This window comes from Notothenia rossii, assembly GCF_949606895.1.
Source record: "Notothenia rossii genome assembly, contig: scaffold_103, whole genome shotgun sequence".
NCBI classification, from domain to species: domain Eukaryota; kingdom Metazoa; phylum Chordata; class Actinopteri; order Perciformes; family Nototheniidae; genus Notothenia; species Notothenia rossii.
This window is the reverse complement of record NW_027639631.1, coordinates 7,501-27,500: the sequence shown is the minus strand read 5'-3', so window position 1 is coordinate 27,500 and position 20,000 is coordinate 7,501. Positions and strand designations below refer to the sequence as shown.

The 20,000-nt window shown below is 48.2% G+C and overlaps 2 protein-coding genes across 2 annotated transcripts in view; both read left to right on the top strand.

The window, feature by feature from the left end:
• The window catches only part of yipf3 (Yip1 domain family, member 3), a 24,911-nt gene extending 10,134 nt beyond the window's left edge, over positions 1–14,777 (top strand). The window contains 3 exon segments of the mRNA XM_079695872.1: positions 12,478–12,591; positions 14,358–14,481; positions 14,598–14,777. Coding sequence (XP_079551998.1) covers positions 12,478–12,591; positions 14,358–14,481; positions 14,598–14,701 — 342 coding nt within the window. The 3' untranslated portion in view covers positions 14,702–14,777.
• Positions 14,778–15,163: 386 nt separating this feature from the next.
• Positions 15,164–20,000, top strand: part of dnph1 (2'-deoxynucleoside 5'-phosphate N-hydrolase 1) — a 9,326-nt gene continuing 4,489 nt past the window's right edge. Inside the window, exon 1 of the mRNA XM_079695873.1 lies at positions 15,164–15,459. Coding sequence (XP_079551999.1) covers positions 15,324–15,459 — 136 coding nt within the window. The 5' untranslated portion in view covers positions 15,164–15,323. The remainder of the gene's footprint in view (positions 15,460–20,000) is intronic.

The following is a 20,000-nucleotide window of genomic DNA, read 5'->3' as shown; positions in this document are numbered from 1 at the left end:
CAGACAGGCGATGCTACAGACAGGCGATGCTACAGACAGGCGATGCTACAGACAGGCGATGCTACAGACAGGTGATGCTACTACAGGTGATGCTACAGACAGGTGATGCTACAGATGATGCTACAGACAGGTGATGCTACAGACAGGTGATGCTACAGACAGGTGATACTACAGACAGGTGATGCTACAGGTGATGCTACAGACAGGTGATGCTACTACAGGTGATGCTACAGACAGGTGATGCTACAGACAGGTGATGCTACAGACAGGTGATGCTACAGACAGGTGATGCTACAGACAGGTGATGCTACAGACAGGTGATGCTACTACATGTGATGCTACTACAGGTGATGCTACTACATGTGATGCTACAGACAGGCGATGCTACAGACAGGCGATGCTACAGACAGGCGATGCTACAGACAGGTGATGCTACTACAGGTGATGCTACTACAGGTGATGCTACAGACAGGTGATGCTACTACAGGTGATGCTACAGACAGGCGATGCTACAGACAGGTGATGCTACTACAGGTGATGCTACAGACAGGTGATGCTACAGACAGGTGATGCTACAGACAGGTGATGCTACTACAGGTGATGCTACAGACAGGTGATGCTACAGACAGGTGATGCTACAGACAGGTGATGCTACAGACAGGTGATGCTACTACATGTGATGCTACAGACAGGTGATGCTACAGACAGGTGATGCTACAGACAGGTGATGCTACAGACAGGTGATGCTACTACAGGTGATGCTACAGACAGGTGATGCTACAGACAGGTGATGCTACAGACAGGTGATGCTACTACAGGTGATGCTACTACAGGTGATGCTACTACAGGTGATGCTACAGACAGGTGATGCTACAGACAGGTGATGCTACTACAGGTGATGCTACTACAGGTGATGCTACAGACAGGCGATGCTACAGACAGGCGATGCTACAGACAGGCGATGCTACAGACAGGCGATGCTACAGACAGGTGATGCTACTACAGGTGATGCTACAGACAGGTGATGCTACAGACAGGTGATGCTACAGACAGGTGATGCTACAGGTGATGCTACTACAGGTGATGCTACAGACAGGTGATGCTACAGACAGGTGATGCTACAGACAGGTGATGCTACAGACAGGTGATGCTACTACAGGTGATGCTACTACAGGCGATGCTACAGACAGGCGATGCTACAGACAGGCGATGCTACAGACAGGTGATGCTACAGACAGGCGATGCTACAGACAGGCGATGCTACAGACAGGTGATGCTACAGACAGGTGATGCTACTACAGGTGATGCTACTACAGGCGATGCTACAGACAGGCGATGCTACAGACAGGCGATGCTACTACAGGCGATGCTACTACAGGCGATGCTACTACAGGCGATGCTACAGACAGGCGATGCTACAGACAGGTGATGCTACTACAGGTGATGCTACTACAGGTGATGCTACAGACAGGTGATGCTACAGACAGGTGATGCTACTACAGGTGATGCTACTACAGGTGATGCTACTACAGGCGATGCTACAGACAGGTGATGCTACAGACAGGCGATGCTACAGACAGGCGATGCTACAGACAGGCGATGCTACTACAGGCGATGCTACTACAGGCGATGCTACTACAGGCGATGCTACAGACAGGTGATGCTACAGACAGGCGATGCTACAGACAGGCGATGCTACAGACAGGCGATGCTACTACAGGCGATGCTACTACAGGCGATGCTACTACAGGTGATGCTACAGACAGGTGATGCTACAGACAGGTGATGCTACAGACAGGTGATGCTACAGACAGGTGATGCTACAGACAGGTGATGCTACTACAGGTGATGCTACTACATGTGATGCTACAGACAGGTGATGCTACAGACAGGTGATGCTACTACAGGTGATGCTACAGACAGGTGATGCTACTACAGGTGATGCTACTACAGGTGATGCTACTACAGGTGATGCTACAGACAGGTGATGCTACAGACAGGTGATGCTACTACAGGTGATGCTACTACAGGTGATGCTACAGACAGGTGATGCTACAGACAGGTGATGCTACAGACAGGTGATGCTACAGACAGGTGATGCTACTACAGGTGATGCTACAGACAGGTGATGCTACAGACAGGTGATGCTACAGACAGGCGATGCTACAGACAGGCGATGCTACAGACAGGTGATGCTACAGACAGGTGATGCTACTACAGGTGATGCTACTACAGGTGATGCTACTACAGGTGATGCTACAGACAGGTGATGCTACAGGTGATGCTACAGACAGGTGATGCTACAGACAGGTGATGCTACTACAGGTGATGCTACAGATGATGCTACAGACAGGTGATGCTACAGACAGGTGATGCTACAGACAGGTGATGCTACAGACAGGTGATGCTACAGATGATGCTACAGACAGGTGATGCTACAGACAGGTGATACTACAGACAGGTGATGCTACAGACAGGTGATACTACAGACAGGTGATGCTACAGACAGGTGATGCTACAGACAGGTGATACTACAGACAGGTGATGCTACAGACAGGTGATACTACAGACAGGTGATGCTACTACAGGTGATGCTACAGGTGATACTACAGACAGGTGATGCTACAGACAGGTGATGCTACAGACAGGTGATGCTACAGGTGATGCTACAGACAGGTGATGCTACAGACAGGTGATGCTACAGGTGATGCTACAGACAGGTGATGCTACAGATGATGCTACAGACAGGTGATGCTACAGACAGGTGATGCTACAGACAGGTGATGCTACAGACAGGTGATACTACAGACAGGTGATGCTACAGGTGATGCTACAGACAGGTGATGCTACAGACAGGTGATGCTACAGACAGGTGATGCTACAGACAGGTGATGCTACAGACAGGTGATGCTACAGACAGGTGATGCTACTACATGTGATGCTACTACAGGTGATGCTACTACATGTGATGCTACAGACAGGCGATGCTACAGACAGGCGATGCTACAGACAGGTGATGCTACAGACAGGTGATGCTACTACAGGTGATGCTACTACAGGTGATGCTACAGACAGGTGATGCTACTACAGGTGATGCTACAGACAGGTGATGCTACAGACAGGTGATGCTACAGACAGGTGATGCTACTACAGGTGATGCTACAGACAGGTGATGCTACAGACAGGTGATGCTACAGACAGGTGATGCTACAGACAGGTGATGCTACTACATGTGATGCTACAGACAGGTGATGCTACAGACAGGTGATGCTACAGACAGGTGATGCTACAGACAGGTGATGCTACAGACAGGTGATGCTACTACAGGTGATGCTACAGACAGGTGATGCTACAGACAGGTGATGCTACAGACAGGTGATGCTACTACAGGTGATGCTACTACAGGTGATGCTACTACAGGTGATGCTACAGACAGGTGATGCTACAGACAGGTGATGCTACTACAGGTGATGCTACTACAGGTGATGCTACAGACAGGCGATGCTACAGACAGGCGATGCTACAGACAGGCGATGCTACAGACAGGTGATGCTACAGACAGGTGATGCTACTACAGGTGATGCTACAGACAGGTGATGCTACTACATGTGATGCTACTACAGGTGATGCTACAGACAGGTGATGCTACAGACAGGTGATGCTACTACATGTGATGCTACTACAGGTGATGCTACTACATGTGATGCTACAGAAAGGCGATGCTACAGACAGGCGATGCTACAGACAGGCGATGCTACAGACAGGTGATGCTACAGACAGGTGATGCTACTACAGGTGATGCTACTACAGGTGATGCTACTACAGGTGATGCTACAGACAGGTGATGCTACAGGTGATGCTACAGACAGGTGATGCTACAGACAGGTGATGCTACTACAGGTGATGCTACAGATGATGCTACAGACAGGTGATGCTACAGACAGGTGATGCTACAGACAGGTGATGCTACAGACAGGTGATGCTACAGACAGGTGATGCTACAGACAGGTGATGCTACTACAGGTGATGCTACTACAGGTGATGCTACAGACAGGTGATGCTACAGACAGGTGATGCTACTACAGGTGATGCTACAGATGATGCTACAGACAGGTGATGCTACAGACAGGTGATGCTACAGACAGGTGATGCTACAGACAGGTGATGCTACAGACAGGTGATGCTACAGACAGGTGATGCTACAGACAGGTGATGCTACTACAGGTGATGCTACTACAGGTGATGCTACTACAGGTGATGCTACGACAGGTGATGCTACAGGTGATGCTACAGACAGGTGATGCTACAGACAGGTGATGCTACTACAGGTGATGCTACAGACAGGTGATGCTACAGACAGGTGATGCTACTACATGTGATGCTACTACAGGTGATGCTACTACATGTGATGCTACAGACAGGCGATGCTACAGACAGGCGATGCTACAGACAGGCGATGCTACAGACAGGTGATGCTACAGACAGGTGATGCTACTACAGGTGATGCTACTACAGGTGATGCTACTACAGGTGATGCTACAGACAGGTGATGCTACAGGTGATGCTACAGACAGGTGATGCTACAGACAGGTGATGCTACTACAGGTGATGCTACAGATGATGCTACAGACAGGTGATGCTACAGACAGGTGATGCTACAGACAGGTGATGCTACAGACAGGTGATGCTACAGACAGGTGATGCTACAGATGATGCTACAGACAGGTGATGCTACAGACAGGTGATGCTACGGACAGGTGATGCTACAGACAGGTGATACTACAGACAGGTGATGCTACAGACAGGTGATACTACAGACAGGTGATGCTACAGACAGGTGATGCTACAGACAGGTGATACTACAGACAGGTGATGCTACAGACAGGTGATGCTACTACAGGTGATGCTACAGGTGATACTACAGACAGGTGATGCTACAGACAGGTGATGCTACAGACAGGTGATGCTACAGACAGGTGATGCTACAGACAGGTGATGCTACAGACAGGTGATGCTACAGACAGGTGATGCTACAGGTGATGCTACAGACAGGTGATGCTACAGACAGGTGATGCTACAGACAGGTGATACTACAGACAGGTGATGCTACAGGTGATGCTACAGACAGGTGATGCTACTACAGGTGATGCTACAGACAGGTGATGCTACAGACAGGTGATGCTACAGACAGGTGATGCTACTACAGGTGATGCTACAGACAGGTGATGCTACAGACAGGTGATGCTACTACATGTGATGCTACTACAGGTGATGCTACTACATGTGATGCTACAGACAGGCGATGCTACAGACAGGCGATGCTACAGACAGGTGATGCTACAGACAGGTGATGCTACTACAGGTGATGCTACTACAGGTGATGCTACAGACAGGTGATGCTACTACAGGTGATGCTACAGACAGGTGATGCTACAGACAGGTGATGCTACTACAGGTGATGCTACAGACAGGTGATGCTACAGACAGGTGATGCTACAGACAGGTGATGCTACTACAGGTGATGCTACTACAGGTGATGCTACTACAGGTGATGCTACAGACAGGTGATGCTACAGACAGGTGATGCTACTACAGGTGATGCTACTACAGGTGATGCTACAGACAGGCGATGCTACAGACAGGCGATGCTACAGACAGGCGATGCTACAGACAGGTGATGCTACAGACAGGTGATGCTACTACAGGTGATGCTACAGACAGGTGATGCTACAGACAGGTGATGCTACAGACAGGTGATGCTACAGACAGGTGATGCTACAGACAGGTGATGCTACTACAGGTGATGCTACTACAGGCGATGCTACAGACAGGCGATGCTACAGACAGGCGATGCTACAGACAGGCGATGCTACTACAGGCGATGCTACTACAGGCGATGCTACTACAGGCGATGCTACTACAGGCGATGCTACAGACAGGTGATGCTACTACAGGTGATGCTACTACAGGTGATGCTACAGACAGGTGATGCTACAGACAGGTGATGCTACTACAGGTGATGCTACTACAGGTGATGCTACTACAGGCGATGCTACAGACAGGTGATGCTACAGACAGGCGATGCTACAGACAGGCGATGCTACAGACAGGCGATGCTACTACAGGCGATGCTACTACAGGCGATGCTACTACAGGCGATGCTACAGACAGGTGATGCTACTACAGGTGATGCTACAGACAGGTGATGCTACAGACAGGTGATGCTACAGACAGGTGATGCTACAGACAGGTGATGCTACAGACAGGTGATGCTACAGACAGGTGATGCTACAGACAGGTGATGCTACTACAGGTGATGCTACTACATGTGATGCTACAGACAGGTGATGCTACAGACAGGTGATGCTACTACAGGTGATGCTACAGACAGGTGATGCTACTACAGGTGATGCTACTACAGGTGATGCTACTACAGGTGATGCTACAGACAGGTGATGCTACAGACAGGTGATGCTACTACAGGTGATGCTACTACAGGTGATGCTACAGACAGGTGATGCTACAGACAGGTGATGCTACAGACAGGTGATGCTACAGACAGGTGATGCTACTACAGGTGATGCTACAGACAGGTGATGCTACAGACAGGTGATGCTACAGACAGGCGATGCTACAGACAGGCGATGCTACAGACAGGTGATGCTACAGACAGGTGATGCTACTACAGGTGATGCTACTACAGGTGATGCTACTACAGGTGATGCTACAGACAGGTGATGCTACAGGTGATGCTACAGACAGGTGATGCTACAGACAGGTGATGCTACTACAGGTGATGCTACAGATGATGCTACAGACAGGTGATGCTACAGACAGGTGATGCTACAGACAGGTGATGCTACAGACAGGTGATGCTACAGACAGGTGATGCTACAGACAGGTGATGCTACAGATGATGCTACAGACAGGTGATGCTACAGACAGGTGATGCTACGGACAGGTGATGCTACAGACAGGTGATGCTACAGATGATGCTACAGACAGGTGATGCTACAGACAGGTGATGCTACAGACAGGTGATGCTACAGACAGGTGATACTACAGACAGGTGATGCTACAGACAGGTGATACTACAGACAGGTGATGCTACAGACAGGTGATGCTACAGACAGGTGATACTACAGACAGGTGATGCTACAGACAGGTGATACTACAGACAGGTGATGCTACTACAGGTGATGCTACAGGTGATACTACAGACAGGTGATGCTACAGACAGGTGATGCTACAGACAGGTGATGCTACAGACAGGTGATGCTACAGACAGGTGATGCTACAGGTGATGCTACAGACAGGTGATGCTACAGACAGGTGATGCTACAGGTGATGCTACAGACAGGTGATGCTACAGATGATGCTACAGACAGGTGATGCTACAGACAGGTGATGCTACAGACAGGTGATACTACAGACAGGTGATGCTACAGGTGATGCTACAGACAGGTGATGCTACTACAGGTGATGCTACAGACAGGTGATGCTACAGACAGGTGATGCTACAGACAGGTGATGCTACAGACAGGTGATGCTACAGACAGGTGATGCTACAGACAGGTGATGCTACTACATGTGATGCTACTACATGTGATGCTACTACAGGTGATGCTACTACATGTGATGCTACAGACAGGCGATGCTACAGACAGGCGATGCTACAGACAGGCGATGCTACAGACAGGTGATGCTACTACAGGTGATGCTACTACAGGTGATGCTACAGACAGGTGATGCTACTACAGGTGATGCTACAGACAGGTGATGCTACAGACAGGTGATGCTACAGACAGGTGATGCTACTACAGGTGATGCTACAGACAGGTGATGCTACAGACAGGTGATGCTACAGACAGGTGATGCTACAGACAGGTGATGCTACTACATGTGATGCTACAGACAGGTGATGCTACAGACAGGTGATGCTACAGACAGGTGATGCTACAGACAGGTGATGCTACAGACAGGTGATGCTACTACAGGTGATGCTACAGACAGGTGATGCTACAGACAGGTGATGCTACAGACAGGTGATGCTACTACAGGTGATGCTACTACAGGTGATGCTACTACAGGTGATGCTACAGACAGGTGATGCTACAGACAGGTGATGCTACTACAGGTGATGCTACTACAGGTGATGCTACAGACAGGCGATGCTACAGACAGGCGATGCTACAGACAGGCGATGCTACAGACAGGCGATGCTACAGACAGGTGATGCTACTACAGGTGATGCTACAGACAGGTGATGCTACAGACAGGCGATGCTACAGACAGGTGATGCTACTACAGGTGATGCTACAGACAGGCGATGCTACAGACAGGCGATGCTACAGACAGGCGATGCTACAGACAGGTGATGCTACTACAGGTGATGCTACAGACAGGTGATGCTACAGACAGGTGATGCTACAGACAGGTGATGCTACAGACAGGTGATGCTACAGACAGGTGATGCTACTACAGGTGATGCTACAGACAGGCGATGCTACAGACAGGCGATGCTACAGACAGGCGATGCTACAGACAGGTGATGCTACTACAGGTGATGCTACAGACAGGTGATGCTACAGACAGGTGATGCTACAGACAGGTGATGCTACAGACAGGTGATGCTACAGACAGGTGATGCTACTACAGGTGATGCTACTACAGGCGATGCTACAGACAGGCGATGCTACAGACAGGCGATGCTACAGACAGGCGATGCTACTACAGGCGATGCTACTACAGGCGATGCTACTACAGGCGATGCTACTACAGGCGATGCTACAGACAGGCGATGCTACAGACAGGTGATGCTACTACAGGTGATGCTACTACAGGTGATGCTACTACAGGTGATGCTACAGACAGGTGATGCTACAGACAGGTGATGCTACTACAGGTGATGCTACTACAGGTGATGCTACTACAGGCGATGCTACAGACAGGTGATGCTACAGACAGGCGATGCTACAGACAGGCGATGCTACAGACAGGCGATGCTACTACAGGCGATGCTACTACAGGCGATGCTACAGACAGGTGATGCTACTACAGGTGATGCTACTACAGGTGATGCTACAGACAGGTGATGCTACAGACAGGTGATGCTACAGACAGGTGATGCTACAGACAGGTGATGCTACAGACAGGTGATGCTACTACAGGTGATGCTACTACAGGTGATGCTACTACATGTGATGCTACAGACAGGTGATGCTACAGACAGGTGATGCTACTACAGGTGATGCTACAGACAGGTGATGCTACTACAGGTGATGCTACTACAGGTGATGCTACTACAGGTGATGCTACAGACAGGTGATGCTACAGACAGGTGATGCTACAGACAGGTGATGCTACAGACAGGTGATGCTACAGACAGGTGATGCTACTACAGGTGATGCTACTACAGGTGATGCTACAGGTGATGCTACAGACAGGTGATGCTACAGACAGGTGATGCTACAGACAGGTGATGCTACAGACAGGTGATGCTACAGACAGGTGATGCTACTACAGGCGATGCTACAGACAGGCGATGCTACAGACAGGCGATGCTACAGACAGGCGATGCTACTACAGGCGATGCTACTACAGGCGATGCTACTACAGGCGATGCTACAGACAGGCGATGCTACAGACAGGTGATGCTACTACAGGTGATGCTACTACAGGTGATGCTACAGACAGGCGATGCTACAGACAGGTGATGCTACAGACAGGTGATGCTACAGACAGGTGATGCTACAGACAGGTGATGCTACAGGTGATGCTACAGACAGGTGATGCTACAGACAGGTGATGCTACAGGTGATGCTACAGACAGGTGATGCTACAGATGATGCTACAGACAGGTGATGCTACAGACAGGTGATGCTACAGACAGGTGATGCTACAGGTGATGCTACAGACAGGTGATGCTACTACAGGTGATGCTACAGACAGGTGATGCTACAGACAGGTGATGCTACAGACAGGTGATGCTACAGACAGGTGATGCTACAGACAGGTGATGCTACTACATGTGATGCTACTACAGGTGATGCTACTACATGTGATGCTACAGACAGGCGATGCTACAGACAGGCGATGCTACAGACAGGCGATGCTACAGACAGGCGATGCTACTACAGGTGATGCTACTACAGGTGATGCTACAGACAGGTGATGCTACTACAGGTGATGCTACAGACAGGTGATGCTACAGACAGGTGATGCTACAGACAGGTGATGCTACTACAGGTGATGCTACAGACAGGTGATGCTACAGACAGGTGATGCTACAGACAGGTGATGCTACAGACAGGTGATGCTACTACATGTGATGCTACAGACAGGTGATGCTACAGACAGGTGATGCTACAGACAGGTGATGCTACAGACAGGTGATGCTACAGACAGGTGATGCTACTACAGGTGATGCTACTACAGGTGATGCTACTACAGGTGATGCTACAGACAGGTGATGCTACAGACAGGTGATGCTACTACAGGTGATGCTACTACAGGTGATGCTACAGACAGGCGATGCTACAGACAGGCGATGCTACAGACAGGCGATGCTACAGACAGGTGATGCTACAGACAGGTGATGCTACTACAGGTGATGCTACTACAGGTGATGCTACAGACAGGTGATGCTACAGACAGGTGATGCTACTACAGGTGATGCTACTACAGGTGATGCTACAGACAGGCGATGCTACAGACAGGCGATGCTACAGACAGGCGATGCTACAGACAGGTGATGCTACAGACAGGTGATGCTACTACAGGTGATGCTACAGACAGGTGATGCTACAGACAGGTGATGCTACAGACAGGTGATGCTACTACAGGTGATGCTACTACAGGCGATGCTACAGACAGGCGATGCTACAGACAGGCGATGCTACAGACAGGCGATGCTACTACAGGCGATGCTACTACAGGCGATGCTACTACAGGCGATGCTACAGACAGGTGATGCTACTACAGGTGATGCTACAGACAGGTGATGCTACAGACAGGTGATGCTACAGACAGGTGATGCTACAGACAGGTGATGCTACAGACAGGTGATGCTACTACAGGTGATGCTACTACAGGTGATGCTACAGACAGGTGATGCTACAGACAGGTGATGCTACTACAGGTGATGCTACAGACAGGTGATGCTACAGACAGGTGATGCTACAGACAGGTGATGCTACTACAGGTGATGCTACTACAGGTGATGCTACTACAGGTGATGCTACTACAGGTGATGCTACAGACAGGTGATGCTACAGACAGGTGATGCTACAGACAGGTGATGCTACTACAGGTGATGCTACTACAGGTGATGCTACTACAGGTGATGCTACAGACAGGTGATGCTACAGACAGGTGATGCTACTACAGGTGATGCTACTACAGGTGATGCTACAGACAGGTGATGCTACAGACAGGTGATGCTACAGACAGGTGATGCTACAGACAGGTGATGCTACTACAGGTGATGCTACAGACAGGTGATGCTACAGACAGGTGATGCTACAGACAGGTGATGCTACAGACAGGTGATGCTACTACAGGCGATGCTACAGACAGGCGATGCTACAGACAGGCGATGCTACAGACAGGCGATGCTACTACAGGCGATGCTACTACAGGCGATGCTACTACAGGCGATGCTACTACAGGCGATGCTACAGACAGGCGATGCTACAGACAGGTGATGCTACTACAGGTGATGCTACTACAGGTGATGCTACAGACAGGTGATGCTACTACAGGTGATGCTACTACAGGTGAAGCTACTACAGGCGATGCTACAGACAGGCGATGCTACAGACAGGCGATGCTACAGACAGGCGATGCTACTACAGGCGATGCTACTACAGGCGATGCTACTACAGGCGATGCTACTACAGGCGATGCTACTACAGGCGATGCTACAGACAGGCGATGCTACAGACAGGTGATGCTACTACAGGTGATGCTACTACAGGCGATGCTACTACAGGCGATGCTACTACAGGCGATGCTACAGACAGGCGATGCTACTACAGGCGATGCTACTACAGGTGATGCTACTACAGGTGATGCTACAGACAGGCGATGCTACTACAGGTGATGCTACTACAGGTGATGCTACAGACAGGTGATGCTACTACAGGTGATGCTACTACAGGTGATGCTACAGACAGGTGATGCTACTACAGGTGATGCTACTACAGGTGATGCTACAGACAGGTGATGCTACAGACAGGTGATGCTACTACAGGTGATGCTACTACAGGTGATGCTACTACAGGTGATGCTACAGACAGGTGATGCTACTACAGGTGATGCTACTACAGGTGATGCTACTACAGGTGAAGCTACTACAGGTGAAGCTACTACAGGTGATGCTACAGACAGGCGATGCTACAGACAGGTGATGCTACAGACAGGTGATGTTAATACCCTGATAATGTAGTGACATCGCTCCCTGTCTCTCGTTGTCAGGGTTACGGTCTGTTTGGACACTGCGTGGTCCTCTTCATCACCTACAACATCCACTTCCACTTCCTGTTCTACTTCCTCTGGCTGCTATGTGGAGGCCTGTCCACCCTGCGCATGGTGAGCACTACGTTTCCCATCAGCCCCTCTGTTCTCTCTGCACTACACTACCCATCAGCCCCTCTGTTCTCTCTCAGCCCCTGGCCGTTTCTCAATCTCGAGGAAACTGGCTTCCAAGCCAATATTTCAAGGATATTACGTCATCGAGTGCCGCCAAAGGACTGTTCCAATCTCCAGCATACTTGGAATTCCACCGAGGCCGCGTCCTTGGTTTGGGGGTAATTTGGAGGCTGCACATGGGTAGATTTCGCGTCCTTCAAATCCCCACAATGCTTTGCGCACGGACCAATTTCCCCACATCTGTGGCGGGAAATGTAAGGCGGGGCCTCTCATATGACGCACACCTGCACACTTGCTAGCCTGTTCCACTCTTAGTTTTTCGAATGCCAGGAAGGATTCTTGCCTAGCTTCTGAAGGAAGTGACTCAGAAGACATGTGCTACCAAGCAAGCATCCTCGCGATTGCAGTGTTTCCCCTAGGTTTACTGCCTTGGCAGGGTGCTGCTCGAAAACAAATGTCGGGGCGCCCACATTTTTGTTATCCTCTGGAGCAGAGAGGAGCTGTGAATTATTGTTATCGATATCGTACAGTAACAAATGTATTTGGACATTAAAAAGTAATACAGTACAGTGTTACACTATACTGTATTACTTTAATTTAAACTGTATTCCCTTCATATCATGTTGTCTACACTTCTTCCTTTCATTGATACATTTAAATCACCTGACTACAGCATATAACATACCTGCTGCAACCCTGTGCTGCTGCTGCTTCTCTCTGCCTCATCCTCTATTGCTGGAGGCAGCTCCACCTCATCTGATCTCTGATATGAAAGCAATCGTGTTATGATCATATTGAGCTATTGGTGTTAGTGTAACATTAAACAAGCAGTCTACTTGTCATACATTGCTGACGATACATTTTAAGTGGCAATTTGTTGAGTCACTGCCGCTAAATGCCGGTAGCATCAAGCTAGCAAGTCCTGCATTAGCCTCACATCAACAGGTGTAGACAGAACATCCAATTATCCTGAGCTAATTTACTGAATAAACCAACTCACATCTCAATACTGTAGTTCAAAACCGGGTTACCTGCTCCATCTGTGAGCTATTTTTAGAATGCGCACGCTACGTTCGTTGTCGCGTTCGCGCGCGTCCACCTGGGCAGGCTGTGTGTGTCCTTCTCCCGTGACGATAACGGCTTGCGGTTAAAAAATAATAAACGAATTTGAAACTTGGGGGGGACACAAACGGGCAGACAGCAGAGCTCGTGCCAATAAAGCAGATTTGTTTGACTTTTTTACACTTTGTTGTTCTCCTCCTTTCCTCCGCTCTTGTCTCTGATTGTGAGCGCGAGTGTGTGCATTCGTGTGTGTGTGTGTGTGTGTGTGTGTGTGTGTGTGTGTGTGAGCCCCGCCCTTCAGAAACAGAGCGGAGGGAGAAAGTGAATACGCAAAGCAGTGTACACTGAAACATGAACACATTGGATAAATAACATGGCGTTTAGTTTATTTAATAAAAGAGCACATGTTCAATGGGAAAAGTGACCGTAGATAGATGACTTCAGTTGAAATTTGGTGCTATATATATATATTTTTTAAATAAAAAACAAAATAAAAACACCTTGAATTTCAGGCAGGGCGCGGGGCTCCGTTGGCAGGGCGCAGCGCCCCGCCAAGACAATGGTAGGGGAAACACTGCGATTGAGAAACGGCCCCTCTGTTCTCTCTCAGCACTACATTACCCATGATGCCTCTGTTCTCTCAGGTGACAGCCCTCCTCTCCAGGACTGTGGGTCAGACTCCTCGTCTGCTGCTCTGTGGAACTCTGTCTGTTCTCCATATGATGTTCCTGCTCTACCTGCACTTCAACTACCACAAGATAATAGAGGGTACACACACACACACACACACACACACACACGCACACGCACACGCACAGTTATACAGCAGGGCAGTACTCTCTCTCTCTCTCTCACTCACTCACTCTAACCCCTCTGTTCTTCAGGTCTTCTGGAGTCTCTTGAAGGACCCCCCATGGTGCCGATGCAGCGGGTGGCCAGAGACGTGCCGGTGCTGACCCTGAACTCCACTCTGCTGATTACCCACTGAGCCCCCCCCCCATGTTAAAGTGTGTTTTATTGTATCTGCAGACCATAATAAACAGTTACTGAGCTCTAAGCCTCTACAGGGTGTGTTCATGTGTTATTAAAGTGCTGACCAGCTGCTGTCATGTGACCTCTCAAATGTCCCAAATGGACCAAATGGACCAATTACAATCAAATATTCAACTCAGCCATGTAATCATTAGTTTTGTTGGAGAGAAAGTAAACAGGAAACATATTATTGTTATTATTATTATTATGATTCTTGTTATTATTATTATAATAATAATTATATTATTATTTTCACATTTTGAAATTATAATATTATCTGAGCCTTTATTCTGAAAGTCTGCCGCCTGTAGGGCAGTTCCGGTCACCCCGCTCCAATCAGAGTCCGAGAGGCTAGACGGGATTCAACCAATCAAAGTTTACGTCACACACAACGTAAGGTAACGACATCATCACGCAGAGCCACGTTTACATGAAGCGCGGGAAAGAGACAGTGAAGAGACAGTTATAAAAAGGGAGAGAGATAGATAGTCAGTACAGGTGTAATAAAGGTAGCACAGTTATACAGGTAGTTACTGAGGTAGTTGCTCGGGTAGTTACTCAGGTAGTACCGTGGGGACATGAAGGTGTATTTCTGCGGCAGCATCCGGGGGGGGCGCGATGACGCGGCTGTTTACCGGAGGATCGTAGAGAAGCTGAAGGGGTATGGGACCGTTCTGACGGAACACGTGACCTGCGCAGAACTCACCTGCACAGGTAACAGAGACAAACACACACACACACACACACACACTAGGGGTGTAACGGTTCACAAACATTTTGGTTCGATAGGTACCTCAGTGTTTAGGTCACGGTTTGGTACGTTTTCGGTACAGCAGAAACAATTATCACAAAACATAAAATATATATATTTTTTTTTTATTATTAAACTGTGAATAATGTATTCACTCAAATAAATACAAAATATAATAAAATAGATTTCGATGAACTGAAATCATCTGTATTTGAACTGTACAGTACTCGTACCTAAGCAGCCAGTTTGACATTAGGTCTTGCTTGTCGTTGTATCTTCATGTTTTTTTAAAGAAAAATGAACTTGTCCACATCGCTTGCTGAGAGGTCAGATCTGCTGGCACTAACCATGTCTCTATGGAGCTATTTCAGGGTCATAACTTTTGATCATTCAAAAAAATACAATTTATTTGAAAGTTCAAGTTTTTATCCTGAACTTTGAAAAATACAATGATGAATTCAAAATAAAAAAAAGTATCTGAAATCATTGTTCAGGTTGAATATCATTTTGATTCAGTTCAGCAATTTTTTTTGAATAATATATTTATTTTCAGATTTCACTTTTATACATATTTTGATATTTGAGTCCTTATTTTTTTCAGCACAGATTTTTCGTTTTCAGATTCAAAACAATAATTTTTTCAGTTTCAAATCTTGTTTTTTCAGGTTTCACATTGCTTTTCACCTTCAGATCGTTTTTCCACTTTCAGATCTCTTTTTTTCGCTTTCAAACTTTTGGCCCTGATACTGCTGGGGGGGGGGGGGCGGGGGGGCTTACCAAAGAGAAGTTTGGCATCCAGAGTGACAGGCCTCCCTCTGTCATGTTGCCTTCATGTACGTTACAAAACTGAGTCCAGCGTCAAAGTTCGGTTAAGCGAGCTGTTGAGCATCGTAGTTGGCAACAATCAAGTACAAATAAACTGTGCTAGAATGTGAAATTACGTATCCACAACGAGCCAACAGGTTGTTCTGGTGGACCTGACGCACATCCCCCGCTGTCTCACGGAGAGATACCGCAGGTCCTTCCTTCCTGCAGGCTATAGAACCAGCACAGCCCCTAGTAGACCCCGCACAAAACAACAGACTATAACACCTCTTGTTGATAAATACCAACTATGTGCAATATGTGCAATATATATATATATATATATATATGTATATATATATATATATATATATATACATATATATATATATATATATATATATATATATATATGTATATATATATATATATATATATATATATATATATGCCGTTAAAAACTGCGCAATATATACCTGGCTGCTAAATCCGCAGAACTGTCACAGGGTGTGTATTATGTAAAATGTGTAACTTTAAAAATATATATAATTTCTTTTTTTAATCTTTAATACTTTTGTATGCTTGCTTTAGGTAACATTAAGCTGTCTTTGGCTCTTGTCTGCTGTAACAATGTAAATGTATCCCCTGTGGGACTAATAAAGGTATTCTGATTCTGATCGCAAAAGCCAAGCCAATACTATGCTGCGTTCATGGGGCTACGTGGAAGTGGGGAAGGACAATGCTTGATTGCGGATACGTGATTTCAGATTCTAGCACAGTTTATTGCTCTTATACCTTGATTGTTGCCAACTACGATGCTCAACAGCTCGCTTAAAGGAACTTTGATGTTGGTATCAGTTTACCACCAATCACGGGAGTATTGTGTATAGAAAGTGTGTAGTTCTATTTCTTGCGCTACCTAACATCCATGAAGGCAACATGACAGAGGGAGGGCTGTCACTCAGGGTGCCAAACTAAGTCCCGCCCCCGAAGCAATATCTGGGTCAAAAGTCTGAAAGCGAAAAAAAAGATCTGAAAGTGAAAAAATAATTGTTTTGAATCTGAAAAAGTAAAATCTAAAACTGAAAAAAATAAGGATTCAAATATCAAAATATGTATGAAAGTGAAATCTGAAAATAAATATATTATTCAAAAAAATTGCTGAACTCAATCAAAATGATATTCAACCTGAAAAATGATTTCAAATACTTTTTTTTGTTTTGAATACATCATTGTATTTTTCAAAGTTCAGGATAAAAACTTGGACTTACAAATAAATTGTATTTTTTTGAATGATCAAAACGTATGACCCTGAAATAGCTCCATATGTCTCCTGCTGTGGAGAACACCCTCTCTAGGGACAGAGGTAGCAGATACAGCCAGCTAGCGCTTTGCTAACATGGCATATATATATATATATATATATATACATACGCATATATTTTCCCGGGTCGCCGAGGATGCTGGCGTTGTTTGTTCGCCGCTCCTCCGACCCAAATCTTGTTCTTTAGTCCAGATCAGAACCTCTCCTGTCCGGCTCTCTACTTTCGTCAGTCATCAGAACAAATAGAAGATGTGTTGTCATCTCCTACCTGCTGGCTCTTTCCTGCTCATCGGTCCCTAGCCCGCTAGCTAGCTAGCATTATCGGACCTAGCAGGCTGCTACCTAGATGCTCCTCGGCTCCCTGAAGTCTGCCGAGCTAACAATTCTGTCTCCACCCTAACTCCACCCCAACTCCACCCTAACTCCACCCCAACTCCACCCCAACTCCACCCTAACTCCACCCCAACTCCACCCTAACTCCACCCCAACTCCACCCCAACTCCACCCTAACTCCACCCCAACTCCACCCTAACTCCACCCTAACTCCACCCCAACTCCACCCTAACTCCACCCCAACTCCACCCCAACTCCATCCCAACTCCACCCCAACTCCACCCCAACTCCACCCCAACTCCACCCCTACTCCACCCCAACTCCACCCCAACTCCACCCCAACTCCACCCTAACTCCACCCCAACTCCACCCCAACTCCATCCTAACTCCATCCCAACTCCACCCCAACTCCATCCTAACTCCATCCCAACTCCATCCCAACTCCATCCTAACTCCACCCCAACTCCATCCCAACTCCACCCTAACTCCACCCTAACTCCACCCTAACTCCACCCCAACTCCACCCTAACTCCATCCTAACTCCATCCCAACTCCACCCCAACTCCATCCTAACTCCACCCCAACTCCACCCCAACTCCATCCTAACTCCATCCCAACTCCACCCCAACTCCATCCTAACTCCATCCCAACTCCATCCCAACTCCATCCTAACTCCATCCTAACTCCACCCCAACTCCATCCCAACTCCACCCTAACTCCACCCTAACTCCACCCTAACTCCACCCCAACTCCACCCCAACTCCATCCCAACTCCACCCTAACTCCACCCTAACTCCACCCTAACTCCACCCTAACTCCATCCCAACTCCACCCTAACTCCATCCTAACTCCATCCTAACTCCACCCCAACTCCACCCCAACTCCACCCTAACTCCACCCCAACTCCACCCCAACTCCATCCCAACTCCATCCTAACTCCATCCCAACTCCATCCCAACTCCACCCTAACTCCACCCCAACTCCACCCCAACTCCACCCCAACTCCACCCTAACTCCACCCTAACTCCACCCCAACTCCATCCCAACTCCATCCCAACTCCATCCCAACTCCATCCCAACTCCACCCTAACTCCACCCTAACTCCACCCCAACTCCACCCCAACTCCATCCCAACTCCATCCCAACTCCACCCTAACTCCACCCCAACTCCACCCCAACTCCATCCCAACTCCACCCTAACTCCACCCTAACTCCACCCCAACTCCACCCTAACTCCATCCCAACTCCATCCCAACTCCATCCTAACTCCACCCCAACTCCACCCCAACTCCACCCTAACTCCATCCTAACTCCACCCTAACTCCACCCCAACTCCACCCTAACTCCATCCTAACTCCACCCTAACTCCATCCCAACTCCATCCCAACTCCACCCTAACTCCACCCCAACTCCACCCCAACTCCACCCTAACTCCATCCTAACTCCATCCTAACTCCATCCCAACTCCACCCTAACTCCACCCTAACTCCACCCCAACTCCACCCCAACTCCACCCCAACTCCACCCTAACTCCACCCCAACTCCACCCCAACTCCATCCTAACTCCACCCTAACTCCACCCTAACTCCACCCTAACTCCATCCTAACTCCATCCTAACTCCACCCTAACTCCACCCCAACTCCACCCCAACTCCATCCTAACTCCACCCTAACTCCATCCTAACTCCATCCCAACTCCATCCTAACTCCATCCTAACTCCATCCCAACTCCACCCTAACTCCATCCCAACTCCACCCTAACTCCATCCTAACTCCATCCCAACTCCACCCCAACTCCACCCCAACTCCATCCCAACTCCACCCTAACTCCATCCCAACTCCACCCTAACTCCATCCTAACTCCATCCCAACTCCATCCCAACTCCACCCCAACTCCATCCCAACTCCACCCCAACTCCACCCCAACTCCATCCCAACTCCATCCCAACTCCATCCCAACTCCATCCCAACTCCATCCCAACTCCACCCTAACTCCATCCTAACTCCATCCCAACTCCATCCCAACTCCACCCCAACTCCATC